This window comes from Pelobates fuscus, chromosome 6 (assembly GCF_036172605.1).
Source record: "Pelobates fuscus isolate aPelFus1 chromosome 6, aPelFus1.pri, whole genome shotgun sequence".
In the NCBI taxonomy this organism is placed as follows: domain Eukaryota; kingdom Metazoa; phylum Chordata; class Amphibia; order Anura; family Pelobatidae; genus Pelobates; species Pelobates fuscus.
The window spans coordinates 153620851-153646833 of record NC_086322.1 but is presented as its reverse complement, the minus strand read 5'-3'; the positions used below and the strand labels follow the sequence as shown (position 1 = coordinate 153646833).

At 44.0% G+C, this 25983-nt stretch overlaps 2 protein-coding genes across 3 annotated transcripts in view; one reads left to right on the top strand and one right to left on the bottom strand.

The window, feature by feature from the left end:
• Window positions 1-20174, bottom strand: part of LOC134614520 (UPF0462 protein C4orf33 homolog) — a 64126-nt gene extending 43952 nt beyond the window's left edge. The window contains exon 1 of one of the 2 annotated variants that reach the window (XM_063458433.1): window positions 19953-20174. Coding sequence is in view for 1 of the 2 variants with exons in the window: in XM_063458432.1 (XP_063314502.1) it covers window positions 15461-15466 (6 nt within the window). In the remaining variant the exon portion in view is untranslated. Of the gene's footprint in view, window positions 1-15460; window positions 15587-19952 lie in introns of those variants that run through there. The other variant, XM_063458432.1, reaches the window with a different exon arrangement.
• The window catches only part of SCLT1 (sodium channel and clathrin linker 1), a 149537-nt gene continuing 139192 nt past the window's right edge, over window positions 15639-25983 (top strand). The window contains exon 1 of the mRNA XM_063458431.1: window positions 15639-15835. The gene's annotated coding sequence lies outside the window, so the exon portion shown is untranslated. The remainder of the gene's footprint in view (window positions 15836-25983) is intronic.

The window sequence follows — 25983 nt, the reverse complement described above, 5'->3', positions numbered from 1 at the left end:
AAAAGTACCTTCAAAACACATGAAAACCCCACAAAAGTTACATCCCCTGATAGCCCCGAACTGGGTGACCAACATATCCAAAAATCACCCAGATCGGTTCAGGGGTTCGAGATTTCCATGGAAGTCAATTATTTAACAGACCGCGCACATGTTCCTATGCCCAAAACAGTTCCATGACATCAGGGCTAGCGGTCGGTCCAATTTGGTAACATAAAAATGAATAAAATACCAAAAGTAGTCTCTTTTTGAACCATGGAGCTTGTTCCCCTCATCCAGACAAATGATTCCCCTGAACAGTGTTTGTCTAGAATCTATAGAACCGAACACAGTCGGAAGTCCAGCGGTGTTCGGGAGTTTCAGTGTCCCATTATAGTTCCATGAACTTGACGACCAAACACCGCTACCTGCGCTCATTCGAACAAGATGGCCGCCACCTCGTAAGTGTTCCTACAAATTGCGGCCACCCAGATGATCAATTAGAACACTGAGGTGGTCCCTGGTTCGTATGTTTGTTCGGTTCCCGAACGGTACAAATAAATCCCACAAACCAAGTCTTTTTACCAGCTTTTCTATGACCCATAGTCAGTGGGCAGGAGGCCAGCCTCCACACTCCTCCTCACCCACTGTAATGCGCTGTGGGTTTGGCTCTATATAAATAATAACTTAGCATAACAGAAGCACGTGGCAAACGTCCAGGCAAGGGGGCATTCATCACAGTCTGCAAACAGGGTTCATTTGCGTTCCATGTTGTGGATTTTTATTCCATGTACATCAGGGCTGACCCTCAATGTATCCCCTCCCAGACTCTATGTGCCCCAATAGGCCCCGTCCCAGCCCGCATGTGTCCCACTAGCCATCCCTCCCAGCCCCCATGTGTCCCATTAGCCCCCTCCCAGCCCTCCATGTGTTCCTATAGACCCCCTCCCAGCCCTCCATGTGTCCCTATACCATCCTCTCAGCCCTTCATGTGTCCCTATACTCTCCTCCCAGCCCTCCATGTGTCCCTATACTCTCCTCCCAGCCCTCCATGTGTCCCTATACTCTCCTCCCAGCCCTCCATGTGTCCCTATACTCTCCTCCCAGCCCTCCATGTGTCCCTATAACCTCCTCCCAGCCCTCCATGTGTCCCTATAACCTCCTCCCAGCCCTCCATGTGTCCCTATACCCGCTTCCCAGCCCTCCATGTGTACCATTAGTTTTCCCCCACAGCTCTCCCTGTGTCCCATTAGTTTCCCCCACCCCAGCTCTCAGCTCTCCCTGTGTCCCATTAGTCCCCCCTCAGCTCTCCCTGTGTCCCATTAGTGCCCCCTCAGCTTTCCCTGTGTCCCATTAGTTACCCCCCAGCTCTCCCTGTGTCCCATTAGTTACCCCCCCCCCCAGATCTCCCTGTACCTTGCTGTAGCGTGGCCGAGCAGGCAGACCGTGGTGGAGGAGCTCCTGCTCACTGTACTCGGTCTGACAGGAAGCAGTTATGTGCTCTCTGTGAGCACTTCCTGTCAGACCAGTTAGGGGAACAAAAGCTCGTCTACTGTGGTCTGCCTGCTCAGCCACGCTACATTCTGTGACCGGCAGGAGGGGAGTGCATCCCCTCCTGACGGTCACCCTGCAATTGCGCCGTGTGGCCTGCACGCGCTAGGCGGCCGCACACAGGCCTGCTAGTACGCCGGCCCACCGGGAAATTTCCTGGTATCCCGGTGGACTAGTCCGGCCCTGCGCACATCTTGTCCAAGTAAAGGCTTAAACTGAATTAACTGTGGTGAAGGAGAAAATCAGTCATTTACAGAAAAGAGACTCTAACCCTTTATACATAATTTTCTACACAAACGATGCGCAACCAATTGGATTCACCAATAGTACATTTAAAGCAGCTCTATGACCTTATGTGGTCCATTGGGGGCACATTTTTGCATAGATTGCAAATGTTGACATTGGAATGCAGTGGCCAGGGGTGCAACAGAGGTAAACTTACCTGAAGCGGTGTTTCACCAGCCAGTAGCACACATCAGTGTTGTACACTCACACATGTGCAAGGGAACAAGACTGATGTCTATAGAGGATCACAGGAGTCTCCAAAAATATTATCTCGCAATGAGCGAGACAGTGCCTTATCCCCCCCAACTGTTGCTAACGACAGCTGTGAGAGGTAAAAAAAAAATAGTAGTTCCGTATATACCTACTAGACATAGCTTCAACTGTTTTGCCTTGAAACTAACTAGTGAAGTTGCAGACAGAAAAAGTAAATGATCTTGAAGTAGTGACAAGAAGAAAGAGCATTAAATAACGGCCTGCCTATATGGTATGCATGAAAGAGCATCTCATTGACATGCTTGAAGCATGCTGCTTTGGACCTGCAAGATCGTTCCTGACTGAGAAGAATTTAAAATGATGGATTTAAGCAAGTAGTTCATGAATGATAGATAGATAAATATTAGACGAAAGTGATACAGCTAAAAGAGGGAAGTAGAAGCCCTTTGTTTAATTTCATACTGAGACATACTTATGTTAACAAAGGAATCTCTATATTATTATGGTAAAGGTCAGTTTGAAATGCCAGTATGAATTAGCATTATCTAATTATACCCAAACAAGTAGATTAAAAAGACATTACGTTTTATTTATTTATGTTTGTTTGTTTCTTTAACAGAAGCAGAAACAGTAGTGAAAAACATAATGTTCCGATATTTTTTCCAAAGTAGCTATATTTGCATCCTAGTTTGGCCACATTACGGTTTAGTAATTAAACACTTATTCTTGCACTCTTTTTTGGGGGGAGGATGGAGGGGAGAGGAAGGTTACCCTAGGACACTATTGCACAATTCAATAAATAAGGAATTGCAATGAAAATGTAAGCAGGTTGGCTCTTATAGTTTGAATTGTGGACTATAATTGTCCCTGTACCACAAATGTCTGCCTGTTAACAAACAGTTAAAGCTATAGTGATTGAGTAGCAGGTAAATGGGGTACTTGGAACTGATTGACTATACATAAAAAGAAGAAAGATATACATAAATGATAATGTGACACACAATTGTATAAACCAACACTCATTCATACTAGGTGATTGGGAATATTTTTCAGAACTCAAAGATGAAGATGGCCTTATTATAGGTAAAATCACATTAGATTTTGGGCCCTCTAGCGACATTTCGCTTTTTTTTTTGTATACTGATACTCAAGAGTCAATAGATCACTTTTCTATTGTTAGAAATCTGGTAAATATTCAGTGATGCCTGCAGCTTGGCATGAGTACTAGCAATAAGAATTTGAAATAAGAAAATAAACCAGATATGGATATAACCTGGCAGTTATTTTCACAGCTATCACTGCTAGTAGAGCCAGTGAATGAGAATGCATTTATACAGAGTATAGACTTTAAATGAACTGAATAGTGTGTTCTAGTATGCTTTTAAAAATGTATACAATACATATACATAATATACAATATCATACTTCCAAACACTTTAAATGGACAAAGAGGGACACTTTAATTTTAGGGGTGTAGATGGGGGGTGAGGCCAAGTGGTGGCTTTTCTAAGAAAGTTTAGGTAACTTACAAATACAAATGTATGCAATTAAAATGTAATTAAATGTAATTTAGAACACGAAAAATGTATCTTATTTTCGCAGACTGATTTCTAAACACATTTATTGTAGTCTAAAGATACATTGCCGTCAATAATATAACTGCGGTGGAACTCTGTTATACAATCAAATAGACCAACAATATGGAGCTTCTAGAAAAGAGGGACATTAGGAGAGAAATGAGGGACTGAGGGATTTGACCCCAAAACAATGACTGCCAATTGGAAGCCAAAATGCAACTTAAATTATTTTTTTTATCATTATTAAAGGAACACTAAAGGTTCAGGAACACAAACATTTATTCCTGACCCTATAATGTTAAAACGACCATCTAGCCCTCCGGGCCCACATTTGCCCCACTAAATATAATACAATCTTACCTTTATTCCAGTCTGCTGCTGGCTCTGCCCCTGATCTGCCTGCTTGGCTGACATCATCAGAAGAGGGTTTTTCTGTGCCAATGACAATGCTTTCACATTGTGCATTGGATTGGCTGAGATGGTCAAGGAGGCAGATCAGGGGCACAGCTAGCACAAGCCAAACACAGCCCTGGCCAATCAGCGTCTCCTCATATAGATGCATTGAATCAATGCATCTCTGAGGAAAATTCAGTATCTACATGCAGAGGGTGGAGACACTGAATGCACCTCTAGTAGCCATCTGAGGAGTGGCCACTGGAGGTATCCCAAGGCTGTAACGTAATCATAGAAACATAGAATGTGACAGCAGATAAGAACCATTCGGCCTATATAGTCTGCCCAATATTTCAAAATACTTTTCTCTGAGAACACAGTGATTACTGCAAAAAACCTGAAGGGAATGATTATACTCACTATACAATGAGCTGTAATTGTGCTGGTGACTATACTGTCCATTTAAAAAATAAAAATAAAAACACACCACAATTTTATGTCCCCCGTACCTATTTCTAACCTTTCATTCAGGGAGGGGGTACACTGCAGGCCCTGGTGGTCCAGAGGAGTACAGTCCTTTGGCGAGCTCCTCAGAGCATTGCCATGGTAACCTGCGGCAATGCTCTGAGTAGCACAGCTCGCAGGATCATCATTCGGCTTTCCTGCTTCTCCACTCACCTCCACCGGCCGCAGACAAGTGCCTTTGGACTGGTGAGCCAACGGTCCTTGAAGGCACGCAGAAATTTTTGGGGCCCGTATGTGGGTTGTGTTAAAACACACAGACGGGCCACATAAAATCCCACCAAGGCCCGCAGGCCGTGCTTTGGACAGCCCTGCTCTAAGTGATGCACACTCCAATATCATCAATCTGACTGGTTTACAGAAAAGATTGGAGAGTGAGAACTCCTGCACTCAAAGCCTGAACCTTAAATAAACATGTCCTCCCAATCCTATATTTAACTCATCTTAAAAGCTAAACACCTCATGTACCCAATACTAACTTTAACCCAATCCTAACATCCTTTCCCAAGCTGTTAATCTTCTTAAAGGGACACTAGAGGCACCCAGAGCACTTAATCTCATTGAAGTGCTCTGGGTGCAGTGTCCCCTGTCCCTGGCTTTTCCTGGAGTTTAATTCCTTGAAACTACGCTAGACGTATACTTTGCATTATTTCCCCCCTCCCCCCACACCCACCCCCCACTGCCATGATGTCGGAGGAGGAGACAGAGTCAGCGCTGACCTTGGAGCTGGAAAGAGGTAAGTGTTTGGCTTGACGCCAAAAGATTGTTCTCCTGATCCTGAATAATTTGCACTACTCTGTGAAGCACCGGGGGATCAATAGTGTTAGGAATACACTTTTGTATTTTTAATACTATAGTGTTCCTATAACACCAAACATCCCATGTAATCTGACTCTTACAAGCAGGGTAGAAATATGCACATACATACATCTATACATATGCAGCTGAGTTGCAAAGTTCATTATGCTAATACCTTGGAATATTGTGCCTAAAGGCACCTGACATGTAAATCCGGCCATGCACACAAACATTATAATTTTTACATACACAATTAGAGCAAATTGTAACTTGGCACTCTCACCTCCCAATAGTTATTTACTCATGCATAAAAACACTCCTGCAGTGAGAACCTTAAATAAACATTAGACATGTGCAATTTGTTTCGGTCCGAATTAAAATTCGGACACTCGGAAGTAATTCGGACATTCGGAAGTTATTTGGACATTTGGGTGCTTCCGAATGTCCGAATAGTTGAATTGCCAAGTGCCGAATTGCTGAAGTCCCAAAGTGCCGAAATTACCAAATTTCCGAAGTGTAGTAGTGCCAAAGTGCCGAATTACTGAAGTGCCGAAGTGTCAAAGTGTGGAAGCACAGTATTGCCTAAGTACTAATATACTTACCCAGTGATAGAAGAAGAATGTTACATTGTAAAAAAATTTAAATAAAAAGTATACAAACATAGACAGGATTCAGCTGTAAGCATTTGCAATACTTACAACAATCAAGTAACACATTCATATAAAATGTAAGTTACATGGCCAGTCAATGTAATGACAGGAATGAAAGGGTACATAACTCCCTAATTCCCACGGTATTAGGGAGCTATCTACTAAAAGGCTGAAAGACCTAAATTGGTCTTTCAGCCAAATTTACTAATACTAAGTAAAGATTACTTAGTATTAGTAAATTATGCCCCTACTCGCTATACGAGTAGGGGCATGTCTATTAAACAGTGAGCATCCTGTGGCTGCTCACTGTTAAAAAAAAAAAAAAAAAAAAAAAAAAAGGGTCCCCCCTCCCTGAGCAGGTGGGGGCCCTAAAGTAAAAAAAGGGGGGAGGACCTATTGTCCTCCCCACCGGCCCCCACCCCTGAGCGGTGGGTGGGGGCCCTAAATACAAATGGGGGGGACCTAATGTCCTCCCCCCCCTGGCCCCCACCCTGAGTGGTGGGTGGAGGCCCTAAATACAAATGGGGGGACGACCTAATGTCCTCCCCCCCTGAGCGGCGGGTGGGGGCCCTAAATACATATTTAACCCCCCCTCCCCCCAGGTGACATGGGGTCCAAAAAACCCTAGTCACCCCCTCCCCCCCAAAAAAAAATAAAACTCCTACCTACCCCCCTCACCCAAAAAAATAATGAGGGGGGACCTTTAACTAAATACCTGTAAAAAAAAAAATAACTCACCATTCGATGTTTTCTTTCTTCTAAAATCTTCTTTTTTCAGACCAAAAAAAGGCCAAATAAAAATCCATAATAACCGACGCAAAAAAAAAATCCATCTTCACCCGGCCAGGGCTGCACGCAGACTGAGCTCTGCAGGGCGGGGGAAGGCTTATAAAGCCATGCCACGCCCTGCAATTAGGCTCAGAGCACTGACTACATTTACCTGTCACAGCACTCTGATTGGTTGGTTTGAAATCCACCAGAGTGCTCTGTGTCATTTTACACAGCGTGGGAAAGTTCTTTGGAATTTTCCCATGCTGTGTAATTTGACTCATAACTCTCTGATTGGTGGATTAAGTAACCAGAGAGTTATGAGTCAAATTACACAGCGTGGGAAAATTCCAAAGAACTTTCCCACGCTGTGTAAAATGACACAGAGCACTCTGATTGGTGGATTTCAAATCAACCAATCAGAGTGCTGTGACAGGTAAATGTAGAGACTTACCTGTCAGTCTCTTCATTTACCTGTCAGAGCACTCTGATTGGATGGCTTAAACCCTCCAATCAGAGTGCCCTGAGCCTAATTCCAGGGCGGGGCAAGGCTTTATAAGCCTTCCCCCGCCCTGCAGAGCTCAGTCTGCAAGGAGCCCTCGCAGGGTGAAGATGGATGTTTTTTTTTTGTTTTTGTTTTTAAATTGCGTTGGTTATTATGGATATTTATTTGGCCTTTTTTGGGGCTGAAAAAAGAAGATTTTAGAAGAAAGAAAACATCGAATGGTAAGTTTATTTTTATTTTTACAGGTACTTAGTTAAATGGTCCCCCCTCATTATTTTTAGGGTGAGGGGTGTAGGTAGGAGTTTATTTTTGGGGGGAGGGGGTGACTAGGGCTTTGGGGACCCCTAGTCACCTGGGGGGAGGGGGGTTACATTTTCATTTAGGGCCCCCACCCACCGCTCAGGGGTGGGGGTCAGGGGGGAGGACAATAGGTCCCCCCCATTTGTATTTAGGGCCCCCACCCACCGGTTAGGGGTGGGGGCCAGGGGGGAGGACATTAGGTCCCCCCACGTTTGTATTTAGGGCCCCCACCCGTCGCTCAGGGGTGGGGGCCAGGGGGGAGGACATTAGGTCCTCCCCCCCCTTTTTACTTTAGTGCCCCCACCCGCTCAGGGAGGGGGGACCCTTTTTTATTTTATTTTTTAACAGTGAGCAGCCACAGACTGCTCACTGTTTAATAGACATGCCCCTACTCATGGTATTGCGAGTAGGGGCACAATTTACTAATACTAAGTCATTTTTAATTAGTATTAGTAAATTTGGCTGAAAGACCAATTTAGGTCTTTCAGCCTTTTGATAGATAACTCCCTAATACCGTGGGAATTAGGGAGTTATCTACCAAGCGGCTGCAACAAAAGTCCCGAAATGCCGGAGTTCCGAAGTTGCCGAAGTGTGTAAGATCCGAAGTGCCGAAGTTGCCGAAGTTCCGAAGTGGTCAAGTGCCGAAGTTCCGAATTGCTGAAGTCCCGAATTGATGAAGTCCCGAATTTCGGAATGCCGATCCGAGCCGAATATTTTCCCCATGCACATGCCTAATAAACATGTTGTTATCCCAATCCTATATTTAACTCATCCTAAAAGCTAAACACCACATGTACCCCAATACTAAATTTAACCCAACCTTAACAGCCTGATCTTGCACTTATCCACATTCAATGTCAGTTGCCACAGGACCATTTTTCTAATTTACCTAAATAATTTGCCATTTGGCTAATCCCTCCTGGAACATCAACCCTGATACAAAAATTTGAAACAGGGTTGATGTTCCATGAAGTGGCGTACACAGATTCCATGGGGCCCCAGTGTGAAACTAATCCATGCCCCCACCCAGACAGACATACACACATGCATACAGACACACAGACACACACATATAGACAGACAGGCACACATATACACAGAAACACACATACAGACAAACAAAAACACAGATATACAAAATGTTTAAGTCACCCTCCTGTTTCCTACCTTTTAGGTGCAGGATGGTGACTTTCCCTGGGGTCCAGTGGTGGCTCAGGCTTTATTTTAATACAGGGGTGTGTCTGTATGTAATGTTTGCGATTGAATGCAGGGATGTGTTTGAATGTAATGTTCACTTTTAAATGCGGATGCACATTTGTGTGAAGTATTTGTGTTTGAGTGAAGGGATGGGTTTCCATTGCATTTTGGAGTTAGATTGCAGGAGTGTGTTTGTATGTTGTGTTGGTGTTTGACTGCTTGGATGTATGCACATACTGTCATGGGTGGCGGTCTGAAGACTGGGATCCCTGCATGCCTGTTGAGCACCAGTGTTTGTGCGGCCACATGATGCAGCTTCTGCGGATCCCAGGTGCTAGATGATAATATGCAGACCTCCCAGGATCTGGATAGGGAGGCTCTGCAGCAGGTATGTATCCAGTACTAGAAACAAGGCAAGACTAGAATAAGCACCAAACAATATGACAAGACTAGAAGAAACCAGAACCAAAGCAGGACAGAAAGCAGAACCCAGAATATAGCGTGAACACAAGTCTGTGCAGTGAAAACGTTTTGTGTGGATACAATGTATCAAATCGTTATTATAAATCGAGCTGCTATCACACTGAATGTGTAATTCTCCCCAAACACACAAATCCGTGAAATACAAAGTTTAAAACAGTGGAGCGCTTATGTGGTAACCCAGTATTATATTGTGCATACAAAAAAAGTAATATTCAAGCACTTAACTGGGATTTTTTCTAGTGATATATTGGTGTCTTCTGTGCCTTTAAAATATAAAATTGCATATAGTGTAATAATGTTATTTTTATAAGCACAGGAAAAAAGGAAAAAATGGAAAAACTCACATATTCCAGAGCTAATATAACCTAGCTCTGGTATGGATTGCTTTTAGGTCCGTTCCTGGGCGACCTCCCCCTCTTTATTTCAGTACTGGCGTAGATCCAATGTTACCTCTCAAATAGAAACAGTATATAGTGAAGGTCCACCAGACCTGGATTACAATTCTTATATAAGTGAAAATATACTCACAAATGTAGAGCCTGTAACCTGGCTCAGTAAATCAGCTTAGTGTAGTTTGGGACTACACTTCTTAGAAGACTGAGGAAGCCGAAACTGAACGTCTCCGGCATCTATACAGATGGGTGTGTAGTCCCAAACTACACTAAGCTGATTTACTGAGCCAGGTTACAGGCTCTACATTTGTGAGTATATTTTCACTTATATAAGAATTGTAATCCAGGTCTGGTGGACCTTCACTATATACTGTTTCTATTTGAGAGGTAACATTGGATCTACGCCAGTACTGAAATAAAGAGGGGGAGGTCGCCCAGGAACGGACCTAAAAGCAATCCATACCAGAGCTAGGTTATATTAGCTCTGGAATATGTGAGTTTTTCCATTTTTTCCTTTTTTCCTGTGCTTATAAAAATAACATTATTACACTATATGCAATTTTATATTTTAAAGGCACAGAAGACACCAATATATCACTAGAAAAAATCCCAGGTAAGTGCTTGAATATTACTTTTTTTGTATGCACAATATAATACTGGGTTACCACATAAGAACCCAGAATATGAACACAATACGTGAGGGAAACATTAACAGGACATGGGCAGGACAGGACTGTACATGAACTGGGAATAGAAGACAAAATAAAACAAGACAAGAGATACAAGGCAAAACAAGAGGAGAAATAAATAAGTACTATATATGTAATAAACATTGGAGATTTAGACATACAGAAATGGCCAAGATGTATGCAGCCCACCACTGCACCAAAGTACTCCAAGTACGGTGGGTCCTAACTGCCTAGATATGCATGACTAAATAAACAATAAAAACACACAAAGGACTTAACTGCATAGAAAGGAGCAGAGGAAATAAGAACAATGTTTGCGGGAACAGACTGAAACAAAAAGGATCAATCGGCAAAGGAACGGGTGTGGCAACAAAAAACAAACATTTAACACAACCATCAAGAAAATAGAGGAAGCCAGGGAGATGGACAATCTATCGGCCCTACTCCACGACACAACCCACCACCACAACAAAATATGGGACCCCTGGGTCATATATAGACTGACCCACCCTTAAATCCTCCCAATTCCGGAAGACAATCGCCCCGATCCCCTCCAAGATATCACTGCTCAGACCTTCCCTAACCCCCACACCACTCCTCAACCCCCCCTCACACAGCTGCCGACTCTCAATTGGAAACAACGGCAACACGACCCCCCCCCCCACAACACCGACCCCTCATCACCCGAAACCTACAAAGGGCGAACACCCCCACCCCCCTCCCTCCCTAACTCTCACCACGAAACCCACACCCCCCAAGCAGGCTCCTGCCCGAAGCGCCCACCACAGAGCACTGACTTAGACAGATCAAAGCCTATCCACCGGACCAACCCCGCACCACGACGTGAGGAACGGGCCTCACGGAGACCATAGAGACCTACGAACGCAAGCGCAACCCCCCGCCTTCCAACCACCCTACCCGTCCCTGTAACCCCCCCTAGACGTACAAGGTACTAGCCCATATACACGGCCACTGACTTACAGCCCACCTCCTGGACATTCCGGAGAACAACGTCTCCGCGAAAGACTATCGCTAATGACATCCGATACACCAACCACAACTATCTCAGTCTCCTTATCCCCAATCCTGGAATGCCAAACCGTAACTCACCTGATTATAAGGATTGTACTTGTACCCCTCCCCTTTTTTATTCTGTATCCTGCATTAACAGTTGAAAACTTTGAAAATAAGGATCGTACTTGCACCCCTCCCCTTTTTTATTCTGTATCCTGCATTAACAGTTGAAAACTTTGAAAATAAAGAATTTTGAAAAAAAAAAAAAAAAAACATTTAAAGGAATCCAGAAGACTGAGAATTCCAGGAACGGAATAAAGGAATGAACCCAGAATATCCAGCATAAAGAAAACCAGAAAAAACAAGAAAAACTGAACAAGAATAGTAAAAAGAATACTGGATACCAGAAGCCAAGGCCAGACATGGTACAGAACGTGACACGTACGTACGTTGTACATACATACATACATGCACATTAACACACAGATACATATAAATACACTGACACATACACACACATTTATATAGACACGAACACATACACACAATAACACATAGACACACACAAACGTACACTCTGACACACAGATGCACGCACCCTGACACACACACAAACACTGACATATGCACACACCATGACACACACACAGATACACAATCTGACATACACATGCAAGTGATATTTTTTTATATCTCAAGCCACCCTCCTTTTGGCTTACCTTGTGTGTCTAGGAGGGTGTCTTGCAGTCCTGACCCTGCAGCTGGTGGGAGTGCTCTTCTCCCCTCATGTTGTGGCTGCCTCCTCTACCTCTCGCGCTCTCACCACTGGCGGATCCAAAGCCTTATCTCGGGAGGGGCACTCATAAATTAGTTAAAGAAACAATCCAGGCACAATAACCATTACAGCTCTCTGTAGTGGTTATGGTGCCCTGAGTGCCGTGGTGCCCTCCCAGAGTAAATAGTCAAACTGTTTAAGAACAGTTTGACAATTTACCTTGGGTCTGCCAGGATAGGGGCTGTAGTAGGGGATAGGGCCTCTAGTAATGTGTGTGTGTGTATATGGGAGGCACTGAGTATGTGAGGGATGCAGGGTGGGTATGAGAGGCAGTGTGTGCGTGTGTGTGTATGGGAAGTGGGGGCTGCTGTGTGTGTATGTGGGACAGTGTGTGCATGGGAGTGCAGTGTGTATATGTGGGGTGCAGTGGGAGCACTGTGTGTGTATGAGGGTGTAGTGGGGGCAGTGTGTGTATGAGAGTCCAGTTGGGGAAGTGTTGTATTGGGGTGCAGTGTTTGTGTGGGGGAGCACTGTGTGTATGGGGGCGCAATGTGTGTGTGTGGGAGAAGTGTGTGGGGGTGCAGTGTGTGTGGGGGGGGGGGGGTACAGTGGGGGCACTGTGTGTATGGCTGTGAAGAGTGTGTATGGGGGTACAGTGGGAGAAGTGTGTGTATGGGGGAGAAGTGTGTGTATGTGGGTGCAGTGGGGGCAATGTGTGTATGGGGGAACAGTGGGGGACATGTGTGTATGTGGGGACAGTGTGTCTATGGGGGGGGGCTGTGGGGGCAGTGTGTGTGTTGTTGAGCCTTCCTACATTACAGGAGCCCAGTCATGGTCTTAAAGAGTCGTGACCAGGCCCCTGTTCAGCATTAATGTTTTCCCATGCTATAATCATAGCACCGGGGAAACATTTTGCGACGCCCCTGTGTGCCAGTCACAGCACCACCGCTGGTTTACCCTGTGAACCTCTTCAATGATCTGAATCATGGCTGGAATTGTGCATTTTTTTGTCAACCTATGGCACCGCAAACCCCAGAATAGACAGACCATGCACAAGAAGCATGACCTGCAAATCCCACAGGTAGTAAGCTATCAAAGGGTTTAAGAATAGTCGGTGCAAGAATTTTTGGCTACACACTAGGCCCCCCTCCCCACCACCTCTATGCCTCCTTATCCCCTTTGCCGCTCTGTGTGTCTCTTCCCCCCAGCACCTTATCTCTTTCTCCCCAAAGCCCCCTGTGTCTCTCTGTCCCCTCTGAGTGTCTCCCACCAAACCCATGTCTGTCTATTTTACCCCTTCCCCAAACCTCACTGTGTCTCTTTGACCCATACCCACAGCTCCTCTGTGTCTCTTTCTCTCCACAATTCCTTTTGTGTGTCTCTTCCCCCCAGCACCTTGTCTCTCTCATCCTCCCCCAGTTCCTCCCTGTTTAAGAACAGTTTGACATTTACTGATCTCTGTCAGGTGCCCCACACAGATTTTGGTCTGAACTGGTATGTTTAAAATGATACTATTGTCATCAAAATAATTTTAGCGTATAGATCAGGGGTAGTCAACCTTTTAATATCACCAGTAACGCAGTAACTAATTGTATAGCGCAAGTGCAATTTTTTTTTATTTTTAAAATGTTCTTTTTTTTTTTTTTTTTTTTCTATACTTTTTTTTTTCCTATGTGCATCTGTGAGGTGCGGTGTGTATGAAGGGTGCAGTGTGTGTGTGTGTTTGTGTGTAAAGGGTGTAGTGTGTGTGAGAGGTGCAGCGTGTGTATGAAGGGGCGGTGCGTAGGTAAAGGGTGCGGTGGCAGTGCGTATGTGAGGGGTGTAGTGTGTGTGTGTGTAGGTGGGTGAGACGTGAAAATCTATCTTAATGTCTCCCCCTCCCTTCTTCTTACCTTTTACCAGGGAGGGGCGACATATGCCCAAGGGGGCTTACAGCAAGGCTGTCTCTACTTGGGCCGGCAGGGAAGATAAAAGGATGCCCCCTGCCGGCCTTCGTCCACGGCCATCGAGGCCCACTGGGTGTTCTCTGCAGAACCCATCACCGCCCACCTGAAATCCCAAACTGCCCACTAGTGGGCGGTAGGGACGAGGTTGACTACCCCTAGTATAGATCATGCCCCTGCAGCCTCACTACTTATTTAGCTGCCTTTTTGGAGTTAAATACTTTTTTTCTGTTTATGCAGCTCTAACTACATCTCCCCTGACACAAACTGGAAAAAGAAATGGGTAGCTCCGCCTTTTGTCTAGTTTTGTCAAGCGGAGGAAAACATACATAATGCAAAGTAGTCCGCCGCACATAGCCTTATTTATTTTAGGAGGCAGAGATTGAAAAAGAAGAAAAGAAAAACAGATTAGAAGTAATAACATTAAGTGGTCTTGCTATGCAAGAACACTTAGTTAATAGATTGAAGTAAAGTAAAGTACATGGTAACAAAGCCGCTTTAAAGACACATTACTCTTAGTATTATTGCTGAGAGTCTCTGTTTTAAAGGGAAACTCCAGTGCCAGAAAAACGATCCGTTTTTCTGGCACTGGAGGGTCCCTCTCCCTCCCACCCACCAATCCCCGGTTACTGAAGGGGTGAAAACCCCTTCAGTCACTTACCTGGGACAGCGGCGATGTCCCTCGCCGCTGTCTCCGCCTCCGCGACGCTCCTCCTAATGATTACGTCGGCCGGTGGGCGAGACTAATCTCGCTCACCGGCCGAGGAGACCTAACGCGCATGCGCGGAAATGCCGCGCATGCGCATTACGTCTCCACATAGGAAAGCATTGAAAAATCATTTCACTGCTTTCCTATGGGGTTTTGAGCGACGCTGGAGGTCCTCACACAGCGTGAGGACGTCCAGCGACGCTCTAGCACAGGAAACCTGTGCTAGAACCCAGGAAGTGACCTCTAGTGGCTGTCTAATAGACAGCCACTAGAGGTGGAGTTAACCCTGCAATGTAAATATTGCAGTTTATGAAAAACTGCAATAATTACACTTGCAGGGTTAAGGGTAGTGGGAGTTGGCACCCAGACCACTCCAATGAGCAGAAGTGGTCTGGGTGCCTGGAGTGTCCCTTTAAACTACAACACACTAACAATGGTGCTCCTAAAAAGAGGGACAGTGATAGAAAAGAAGGACAGAATGATTTGGGTTCAAAATAGGGTTTGGCTCTCCTAAATAGGGTCAGTTCGATGGTCTGTTATAGACAAATGAATTAAAATGAGAGCTATCTGAAACATCCATCAGACAGCATGACACGGATTGACACATTTTCTAACAACACACATGGCTGTATTAACTGAGACAGTCCTCGTTGAAATGTCACATATATTATTCAACTACACAAAGCTGCTCTTCTCATGTTGATAAATAAATAATCTCACCTTCATCTACGACTTATCTTCAGGTCAAACTTAAACAGGTTCTGAAGTTTTATTTTCCGGGTTTGCATGCGTTCCACCACAGTTACTGTTGGAACGCAAAAGGAATCTTGGTCATGTGTCAACGAAGTCACGTGTCCGGTTTCAAACAGAAAAAAAAAAAAGAAACACCCAACAGAAAATCCTTGTTCCGTTGGGTGCAGTTAGCTGGCTTTCCCTGTTGCCATGGTTACCAAGGCAGAGTTTAGACTCGTTAAGGCTGACAGGGCTGTTGCCCAGCTCTAGCGGGAAGTGACGCAGCAGCAGCCGGGAGAGCACAACATTTGAATGGCACCAAGAGTCTCCCAGAGCGGAGGGTAGAGGGGCACAGGGTCCTAGGTAAGGCAGGTACCCCCAGCTACCATGGCAGATGGCAACATGTGACATTATTAGTGAGCCACATGGTTATTATGTAACTTTATCTCTTATTACTGTAAAGAAAGCAGTGCAGGCATAGAATGGACTATGTATACATAGATTGTACCTATTATATATAATAATAATAATATAAACAGACATAGAATGGAGAGATTTTTATATACCATGTATAATATAAACAGACATAGAATGGAGAGATTTTATATATCATGTATAATATAAACAGACAGAATGGAGAGCTTTACATATCATATATAGATAAACAGACATAGAATGGAGGGATTTTATATATCATGTATAATATAAACAGACATAGAATGGAGAGCTTTACATACCATGGGAGTATTACTATAACAGACATAAAATGGGAATATTGCTGCCTCCAAACCAAAAATGTATTATACATGTGTGCTGACCTAGCTTTGGCACTCCATCTTCTGTGGGCTGTGTATTTTTGCCAGGCTAGTCACCAATGCTGTATAGGAAGATGTATTATAATTAGCTTTGATTTTTTTTTTTTTTTTTTTTTTTTTATATAAATACTCCGGCTTTTTTCACTAAACTCTCAATTGGAATCAGTGTGGCAAAACTAAGGCAAAATAGCAGTGCTTATAAGGAAAACTGAAAACTTTTTCCACTTCAAAATACGTAAGTAATGAAACGTTTAGTAACTCTTTGAGGTGTTTGTTCACTAAATTATCATTTGTAGTGAATTCAAATCAGAATGCCAAAATTTAGTCCAAAAAAGGCAAACACTGACTATGGCTGAGTTCAAGAACTTTTCCATATCCATTCTTTGAGCCTAATTTTGTCATCTGGATTTAATTTTGCTACAATTCAATGAATAACTCCCTGAAAATGCCACAGAACTGATGCAAAAGAGTTTAGAACCAGAACTCATCTGAATAGCCCTAAAAGAGCCTGCAGTAACCCAAGAATGGCTAAGGAATACATTCCCAAATTATTGCTGTTATATTAAAAAAAATAAATTAATCTATGAATGGTGTAGTCTAATCACCATAACTACTAAAGTGAGCTGTAGTTAGGGTACCACATGTCCTCTGGCACCATCCCCCACATTAAAGGGACACTATAGTCACCAAAACAACTTTAGCTTAATGAAGCAGTTGTGTAACGCTCATGCCTCTGCAGCCTCACTGCTCAATTCTCTGCCATTTAGGTGTTAAATCACTTTTATTTATGTTTATGCAGCCCAAGCCACACCTCCCCTGGCTGTCACTCACACAATCTGCATGAAAAGTAATGATTTCACTTTCAATCAGGTGTAAATTACTTTAAAAGTTGTTATCTCATGCTCTGTAAATTGAACTTTAATTACATGAGGCTCCTGCAAAGTCTAGCACGATATTAACAGAGCAAGAGATTGAACAAATTCTAAATTAAACAGAATTTGCTATTAAGGAAGTATAAACATTAGATGGCTCTTTACAGGAAGTGTTTAGGTTTAGTGTAAGTCACATGCAGGAAGGTGTGACTAGGGTGGATAAACAAAGTGATTTACCGTATAAGCCGAGTTTTTCAGCACATTTTTTGTGCTGAAAAACCCCAACTCAGTGTGGGGGCTGCAGAGCCTTTACTTACCTCTCCTGCAGCTCCTGTCAGCTCCCTTCTCCTCCGCGCCGGTCCGTTCAGCTCCCTTGTCAGCTCCCAGTGTAAGTCTCGTGAGAGCCGCGGGGTCATAGTGCGGCTCTCGCAAGACTTACAGTGTGAGCTGACAGAGGGAGCTGCACGGACCGGCGTGGAGGAGAAGGGAGCTGACAGGAGCTGCAGGAGAGGTAAGTAAGAGCTCTGCCAGCCCCCCTCCTACACAGTGCCCATCCACTGGACCACCAGGGAGTGAGAGCCCCCCTTCCTGCCATGTATCAAGCAGGGAGGGGGGACGAATTTTTTAAAAATAATAATAAAATAAAAAATAATAATTAAAAATAATAATTAAATAAAATAAAAAAAAATATTAAAATAATAATAAAATTGCCCACCCCCCACCAAGGCTCTGCAACACACTGCACTCATACACACACTGCACTCATACAAACACGCGCTGCACTCATACAAACACGCGCTGCACTCATACAAACACGCGCTGCACTCATACAAACACGCGCTGCACTCATACAAACACGCGCTGCACTCATACAAACACGCGCTGCACTCATACAAACACGCGCTGCACTCATACAAACACGCGCTGCACTCATACAAACACGCGCTGCACTCATACAAACACGCGCTGCACTCATACAAACACGCGCTGCACTCATACAAACACGCGCTGCACTCATACAAACACGCGCTGCACTCATACACACGCGCTGCACTCATACACACGCGCTGCACTCATACACACGCGCTGCACTCATACACACGCGCTGCACTCATACACACGCGCTGCACTCATACACACGCGCTGCACTCATACACACGCGCTGCACTCATACACACACACACTGCATTCATTATATACACACACTGTAAATAAATATTCAATTAATATAATTTTTTTAGGATCTAATTTTATTTAGAAATTTACCAGTAGCTGCTGCATTTCCCATCCTAGTCTTATACTCGAGTCAATACGTTTTCCCATTTTTTGGGGGTAAAATTAGGGGCCTCGGCTTATATTCGGGTCGGCTTATACTCGAATATATACGGTAACTCCTAGATGGCAGATAATTGAACAGTGAGATTGCAGGTTGATTATCTATACACAAAAACTGCTTCATTAAGCTAAAGTTGTTTAGGTAACTGTAGGGTCCCATTTTTTTTTTTTTTTTTTTTATTCTTGGGCACTTACCTGGCTCCACCGGACACCCACGGTCCTTCTTTAGTTGTAACAATACAGCTTGTCTAGATGGAATTAATTGACTGAGAACGTCAGCTGACACTCTCTACCAAATTTCATTGAAATGGCAACAAGATTGATATATCTAATATTGATAAAATTAAAATAAATAATGTGGAAAGAGAAGGCAAGTCTGTAAGTAATCAGCGAATACCTACAATTTGTATGGCGTTTGTGCCTATATTTTAGCAGACACACAAACCAGATGAGTAAATTCAGTGCAAGTCCCCAAATTAACCCCTACATTTAATTTAGTGAATACTTACTAATAGATAGATAGAACTCTTTTGTTTCAACCAAATTATTGCATATCTGGAGTATATTCTGTTCTTGGTAAAGAGCCTTTTGTTTATATTAATATATCGGTACTATTGCAGTTAGAAGTACTCTGCAGTGCCTTGGAATCCCTTTGTGACACTGTCTGTTCAAAATAGTGCTGGGTTGGTTGGGGACAGGGATACCTTGTGCTGCCAAATTCCAACCTTTCCTTATAGAACTAAGTCTGCCATGTGTTTTGTTTTTAACACCACGGTAATCTCTTTTTATTATTTGGTAATGTATTTTTTATTGTTTTTGTTTTGTTACAGAGGTAATGCTAGTACAAAAAATAATTACCGTACTTACTATGGCCTTAATGTTTGCAGGCTGCATGGAAATGCTAGCGTTCATTTCTTAAAAGAACACTGTAAGCACCATACCTAACTGTCCTTTCGGCATAGCTTATGGTGCTAGGAGTTTCCTGTCCCTTCATTATGTTGCTTATAGCTGCACAGATTTCCAAAAATAGCTACCGCCCCTCCCTGTGTGATGTCAAGCAGTGCTTACCTCCGTGGGTGGCAACGTGGTGAGGGAGATTACAGCTGCTTCTATTTTTGTGTGGCTCACTGTAGCATAACTGACACATTGAAAATATTTTGCTGTGTTAGTACTTCTAATGAGAGTGAGAGGTTTTTCTGCTGAGTATGAAGCACATTGTTGTTCATATTTAGACAGGCCAAGGAGTCTGTTCCTTACTTATTAAGAAATAACAGTAGATGGTTTAAGTATAAAATTACTAATATTTTGTTTTTACTTATTTAACATGAAGTATTCCATCGAATAGTCGTGGATATTCTTTATAGGAACAATCTAACGTAATATGTATACGTTTGGAGTGTTTAGAACATTGTTTCAATGCCGCCCCTCCCCTGCTTCCCTTAAAAAGATTTTTCTTACCTTCAAGCCAGCAGCAAGAGGGTTCTCTCAAGGGACTTTCTTGCCAGAGCTCAGCTTGTCTTCTGGGAGATTATCATTAGTGATAACATCCTAGCCAGTAGATTGCTTCTCAAACAGAAGGATTGAAACCAATGCTCATGGTGGTAGGAGTCAATACGTAATGTAATGTTTCTGCAGTGTTTTCTGCAGCCTGGTGCTGGATTGGGAATTAGTACAAATCTTTATTTTTTTAGGATTTACTACAAGTCAAGGGGGATCGTCTCCAAGTGCACATTGTGCATTTACACAGGAAAGCCCCTCCCCTTCAAAGGGTTACACCCCCTAAGCCTTGAGCAACTAATCAAGACAAATGATTTAGCATTTTAAAATCTCTATAGATTTTACAGAAATCAAAAATGCTCTGCTGCGTTGTGCAGTATAAGCCTCCCCCATTTGGGAATTATATACCAATCTTGCATACATGCTTCCTAACTGCCTGTAACCTTGCGGCCATGGCCCCAGACGGCACTTTGACAGGGGCTGCAAACTACACTGTAGCCTGCTGCTAGGGGCCTTGGCCTATCAATATAGTAGGTCTGTTTCCACCTCCAGCAGCATCAGGTCCTCTCTTCTTGCGAGCCACAAAAGCATGGCCGCAGGTTGCTATGGCAATGCTCCGGCAATCCATTTGGTGCGTTGCTATAGCAACCCGTGGCGAGACACATTAGAAACCAACACTTTGGAGACCCCGCAGGGATTGAGAGAGTGACTGTAGGTCATAGAGGTGGTGACTTGGATAACATTCTACTTAAAAGAGAGTGTTATTGGATCTATCGATTCAAAACTTTGCCCCCCAACGGTTTAAATGAGGGATTTACATTTACTCCCTTTATTGAAAAATAATCACACCAAGGTAATAACTACGTGATTATATTATATATGTACATATTCTTTATTGAGACTGTATATACTTTTGTTTTTTTCTATTTTGTTATTTTATTTTGTTCTTAACAACGGGGGTTCATTTCAACCCTATATATATATACACTTACATACCATTACAAACAAGCACCCCCTTATCTGTATTGGTCAATCCCTCTGTGTCACTGCTGAAAGTGCTGAAAGGTCCTGGTTTTATGCTCTCCTTACTAACACTCAAGCGTTTTCCCATGACAAAGGATTATTCATATACGGACTAGATTAGCCTTATTAACAGTATGATATTGGCACTTAGAGAGTTAACCAGGTCTCGGTCACCTTATTAGCATAATCCTATCCGATCCCGACACGCCATTAAGGAGCGTGGTTTATTCGATCTTGGCCAGTTTTGGCACGAAAGCGGTGTATACGCCCATAGCTCGGATTCAGCGTTTAGGGGTATTTAAGGAGCTCCCGTTGCTCATATTTTTTGGTTAGCCTCAGAAGAAGGCACATATAGTGGCGCCGAAACACGTGTCAGGCAGGCAGGGAGGATATTTTACGAGACTGTTCTTCTGGATGATTAGCTAGTAAGCTTAGAAATTTTGAGCAAGTTATACTAGAGATAAGGGGGGGGGAGACAAGGGGACAAGTGGTATGTGTTAAGCAATTTGTTCCTTTTTATTCCTATGACATCGTTGTATGGCTGCTAGTTAGTTTCTTTCAGCGCCACATGTCAGGCATTTTTTGCTCTCTTCACGCCGGATTTATTCCCGTGCCCCCGGAGGCTGTGCTCTAGTAGCTGTATCGTCCTTAGATACATTATATCCATCTAGATCAGTGCTCTACCATATGATACATTGACCTCCCTTGTTATCCTTTTTGCTACAGTTCCCTCATAAGTAGACCACTGTTTGCCACTTTTTTAACCCCATCAGATTCTGTTTTTCTGGTTACTGTCAGTGGGTATTAGACGGGGGGTCTATTGCATTTTATAGGAATTACATTGATGTATTAGTGTACTTGAGAGATACATCATAAATGTTGGGGGGATTATTCAAGTAGTATCCTTTAGGTGATTATTTTAGGATACTTATCCCCATCCAGCACATTCTCTCACTTATTTATATCCTCCCATTTTTTATTTTTTGTTCTTTTGTGTTCCTACTATAGGCATATTTTTATACAGTAACTATGAAAAGTTATGTTTTATTCCCTGTATATATGTATGGATATTTACTAGGGGGCGCCCTATTTTCTCTGACCTATCAGGTCTGCTTTTCTATTTACACATTTTTGTAAGGGTTATCCCCTAATCTGGTCGCCCCTGGACACACATTAAGTTGTTTCCCATTTTGGGTATCCAATTTACTTTCTCTTTCTATAGCAACCCGTGTTCACACTCTTGCTGCTCCGAGAAGAAAGGACCTGGTGCTGGTGGAGGTACAGACAGACTCTCGGGCCCCCTTATAACAAGACAACCTGCTGAGCCACTGGACCACCACAAAATCCCCCACCCCCGCCCACAGGTAAGAGGCAGGAAGTGGGAAATAAACTTAAAAGAACACTATAGGGTCAGGAACACAAATTTGTATTCCTGACCCTATAGTGTTAAAAACACCATCTAGCACCCCTGGTCTCCCTAAATATAGTCAAATCTTACTTGCATTTAAGTCTGCAGCTGCTGCCTCTGCTTGCTTGGCTGACATCATCAGAAGTGATTCTCTGAGCCAATCACAATGGTTTCCCATAAGATTGGCTAAGACTGTAAAGGAGGCAGATCAGGGGTGGGGCCTGACAGCCAAGAAGGCCGGACGTGCATCCTGAAACCTCCAGCACCAGCAGACACGAATTCACCAATCCTGTCCAAACCACAGGTGCTAGCAACTCAAGGTGCTTGGAACAAGATGCAGTACCTCGCAGGGATCAAAGCGATACCAGACCGGCACCGATCCGCACTGGTAGAGCCTGAACCGGCCATGCGGCCTAAAACGGAGCGGAGCCTGCAGCTTGGGGGAGGCGGCCGACCACTCGGCAAGGGACCAGCTTCCATTCGAGACACACGCACAGCCCTGCTACCCCCCCTCCCCCCACGGACCAGCGGTGGGTTATCCCGGTCCTCGCTGGGGACGGTTACCCCCAACCAAGCGACAGAACCAGCAGACAGGCAACAATGCAAGGGCCCAACCAAGATGGCGTCTCAGACGCGGCCCACAAAGGGGAGAACCCGCATCAAGCCACCCATACACACTCTGGAGTTCTTTGCCCGGCTTGGAGCAAGCCTCTGGTCAGCACTCCACACCAAAGGCCAGACCTTTAAGCAGGTATTGAAACACGCAGCGGCGTGGATACGCCCTACGACCCGCCACCAATTAAGCAGGCACCCGCCAGCGGCTCCCAGGGCGGCCACCCGACGGTGGCTACACCAAGCGCCCAAACGGCAGAAGAAATCAATACATCTCCCGGGCGCCAGCTCCCGCTCGAACGTACACCAGAAGGGGACCACCCTTCTTGCCAGACCCATTTCTCGCCCAGTGACATCTGCAACCTGCAAAGCGGTGCCATACCGCATGGGCGAACATACTGACCCCCGCTCCCGAGAGAACAAGGCTGCTAAACTGGCCTCCCACACAAGCTACTCAAGAGCCGAAGTCCAGCCAGGCCCGCATCTTCCCCTTCACAGCACAGCTGCACACCGGAGAATCGTCTCACCGAACAACGCACGCCTAAAAGACACAGGGACGCCAGGCTCCCACACACTGGAGAGACTGAGCCAAATGCACCGACCAACGCAGGGGGCACACACTCAGCCCCAACACGGCATCGGCTGATCCAACAGGGACTTGGACTCCATACCAGGCATAGTACTCGCTGTAACCCAGCCTCATATGCCCCAAATGAACCCACACGACCCTCTGTTACAACGATTGGGGTTTTTTTTTTTTTTGCTTCAATTACTGCTCATTTTTATGTTACCAGAGGCCTGACTACCACTCAAACGCAGCCATGTGTAACCCTGTTAACATCTCCCCTAGCACTCACTAAGCTACTGCTGCCTTGTATTAAGCAATGTCTTAGCCACAGTTACATTACCTACTTTATAGCACCATAGCTGCATAGTTAACCAAACCTGTTTATGTTACAAGCTCAATACTAGTGCAATTAATTTTAACGCAACAGCTTATAATCAACATGCGCGCGACTTATTATAACTTTTAGTTTAACCTCTTAAGGACACATGACGTGTGTGACATGTCATGATTCCCTTTTATTCCAGAAGTTTGGTCCTTAAGGGGTTAAAATTATAACTCTTATTTTGACATACTGCTTAGCCTTTCTAGCTGACATGTGAGCTTAGCCATTTACAAATATACAGTAACCTAAGGCAACGTAGTCAGAAATCGTTTATGTTCATTCTACTCATATTAAGCTTGTATATGTACATATGTGTCAAGCGATCATAACCTTCAAATATGTGCACAGTTTTATCCACTGCCTAATTAACGCAAATCTTTGTTTGACTCCACATGCTCAAGCTGTTGTGGCATGACATGCTATATGTGTTTTCTCCATGCACAAATAAAATAAAGAATTTAAAACAAACCTGGCCAATCAGGATCTCCTCATAGAGATTCATTGCATCAATGGATCTCTATGAGGAAAGTTCAGTGTCTGCATGCAGAGGATGGAGAGACTGAATGACAGAGCTGCACACCTCTAGCAGCCATGTGAAGAGTTGGCGGTGGAGGTATCATTAGGCTGTAATGTAAGCACTGCATTTTCTCAGAAAATACAGTGTTTACTGCAAAAAGCATGAAGGGAATGATTCTACTCACCAGAACAAAAACAATAAGCTGTAGTTTTACTGGTGGCTATAGTGTACCTTTAATTAAACTATTTAGAAAACATGCCCTCTCCTCACACACACTCAATACCACTACACACACATTACATACACTGCATCCACTACACAAACACACATCGCATCCACCACACTCTGCATCCACTACACAAATACACACACTGCATCCACTACAAAAACACACACACTGCACCCACAACACAAACACAAACTGCATTTACTACACACTGCATAACACCATGGCCATGGGCTTTATTTTGGTGGGGGGGTAGGAGAGGGCACCATTTCATTCTTGATCAGGCCCTGTATGCAGCTTAGCAACTGACCGGCTCAGCACTGGTCAGTGAGGTGAGCTGCATTCATTTCTATTTGAGCAGGCTTTGTAAATAGCACTTTTATAGCCTGGTAGCGTGTGTGTGTGTGCACCGAACTGTGAAAGCCAAGAATATGAGCTTGTATCCTAATGCACCAAAACCATTCTGTTTGCATATGTAGTGGTTATATTATAGTACCTAGATTTGCCAATTAAACAATCAATTCTAATTTATTCACATTTTGTTTTCTTCCTATCTTGTTGTCTGTCACCCAATTTGTAGCTCTGTGATAAAAGGGTTACTACAACTTTACAACCTGGTCAGTGAGGTGAGCTGCATTCATTTCTATTTGAGCAGGCTTTGTAAATAGCACTTTTATAGCTGGTAGCGTGTAGCGTGTGTATGTGTGCACCGAACTGTGAAAGCCAAGAATATGAGCTTGTATCCTAATGCACCAAAACCATTCTGTTTGCATATGTAGTGGTTATATTATAGTACCTAGATTTGCCAATTAAACAATCAATTCTAATTTATTCACATTTTGTTTTCTTCCTATCTTGTTGTCTGTCACCCAATTTGTAGCTCTGTGATAAAAGGGTTACTACAACTTTACAACCTCTTCAGTGCTTTGAAGTGGTCGTGGTATCTGGAGTTTGTATGTTCCACCTCTAGCAGCGTCATTAGCCAATCCAGAATGTCATTCACTGGCTGTGAGTGATAAGTTGACATTCTCTGCCAAAGAATGGTGACAGGATTGGCACCTGGCTTTTGCAGCTCTGCAGAAGCCAATTGTGTGTCACAAGACATGCAAGGAGCCTCGGTGCCTGTTGGGGACCGGGGTAAGATGGTAAACCGCTGAAAAACGGTTTGCCCCAGTAACAGGGTACTCCTCACCTCATAAACAATACAGCAGCCTGTAATGATTATTATGCTTGGAGTAACCTTTAAGTGCTTTTTT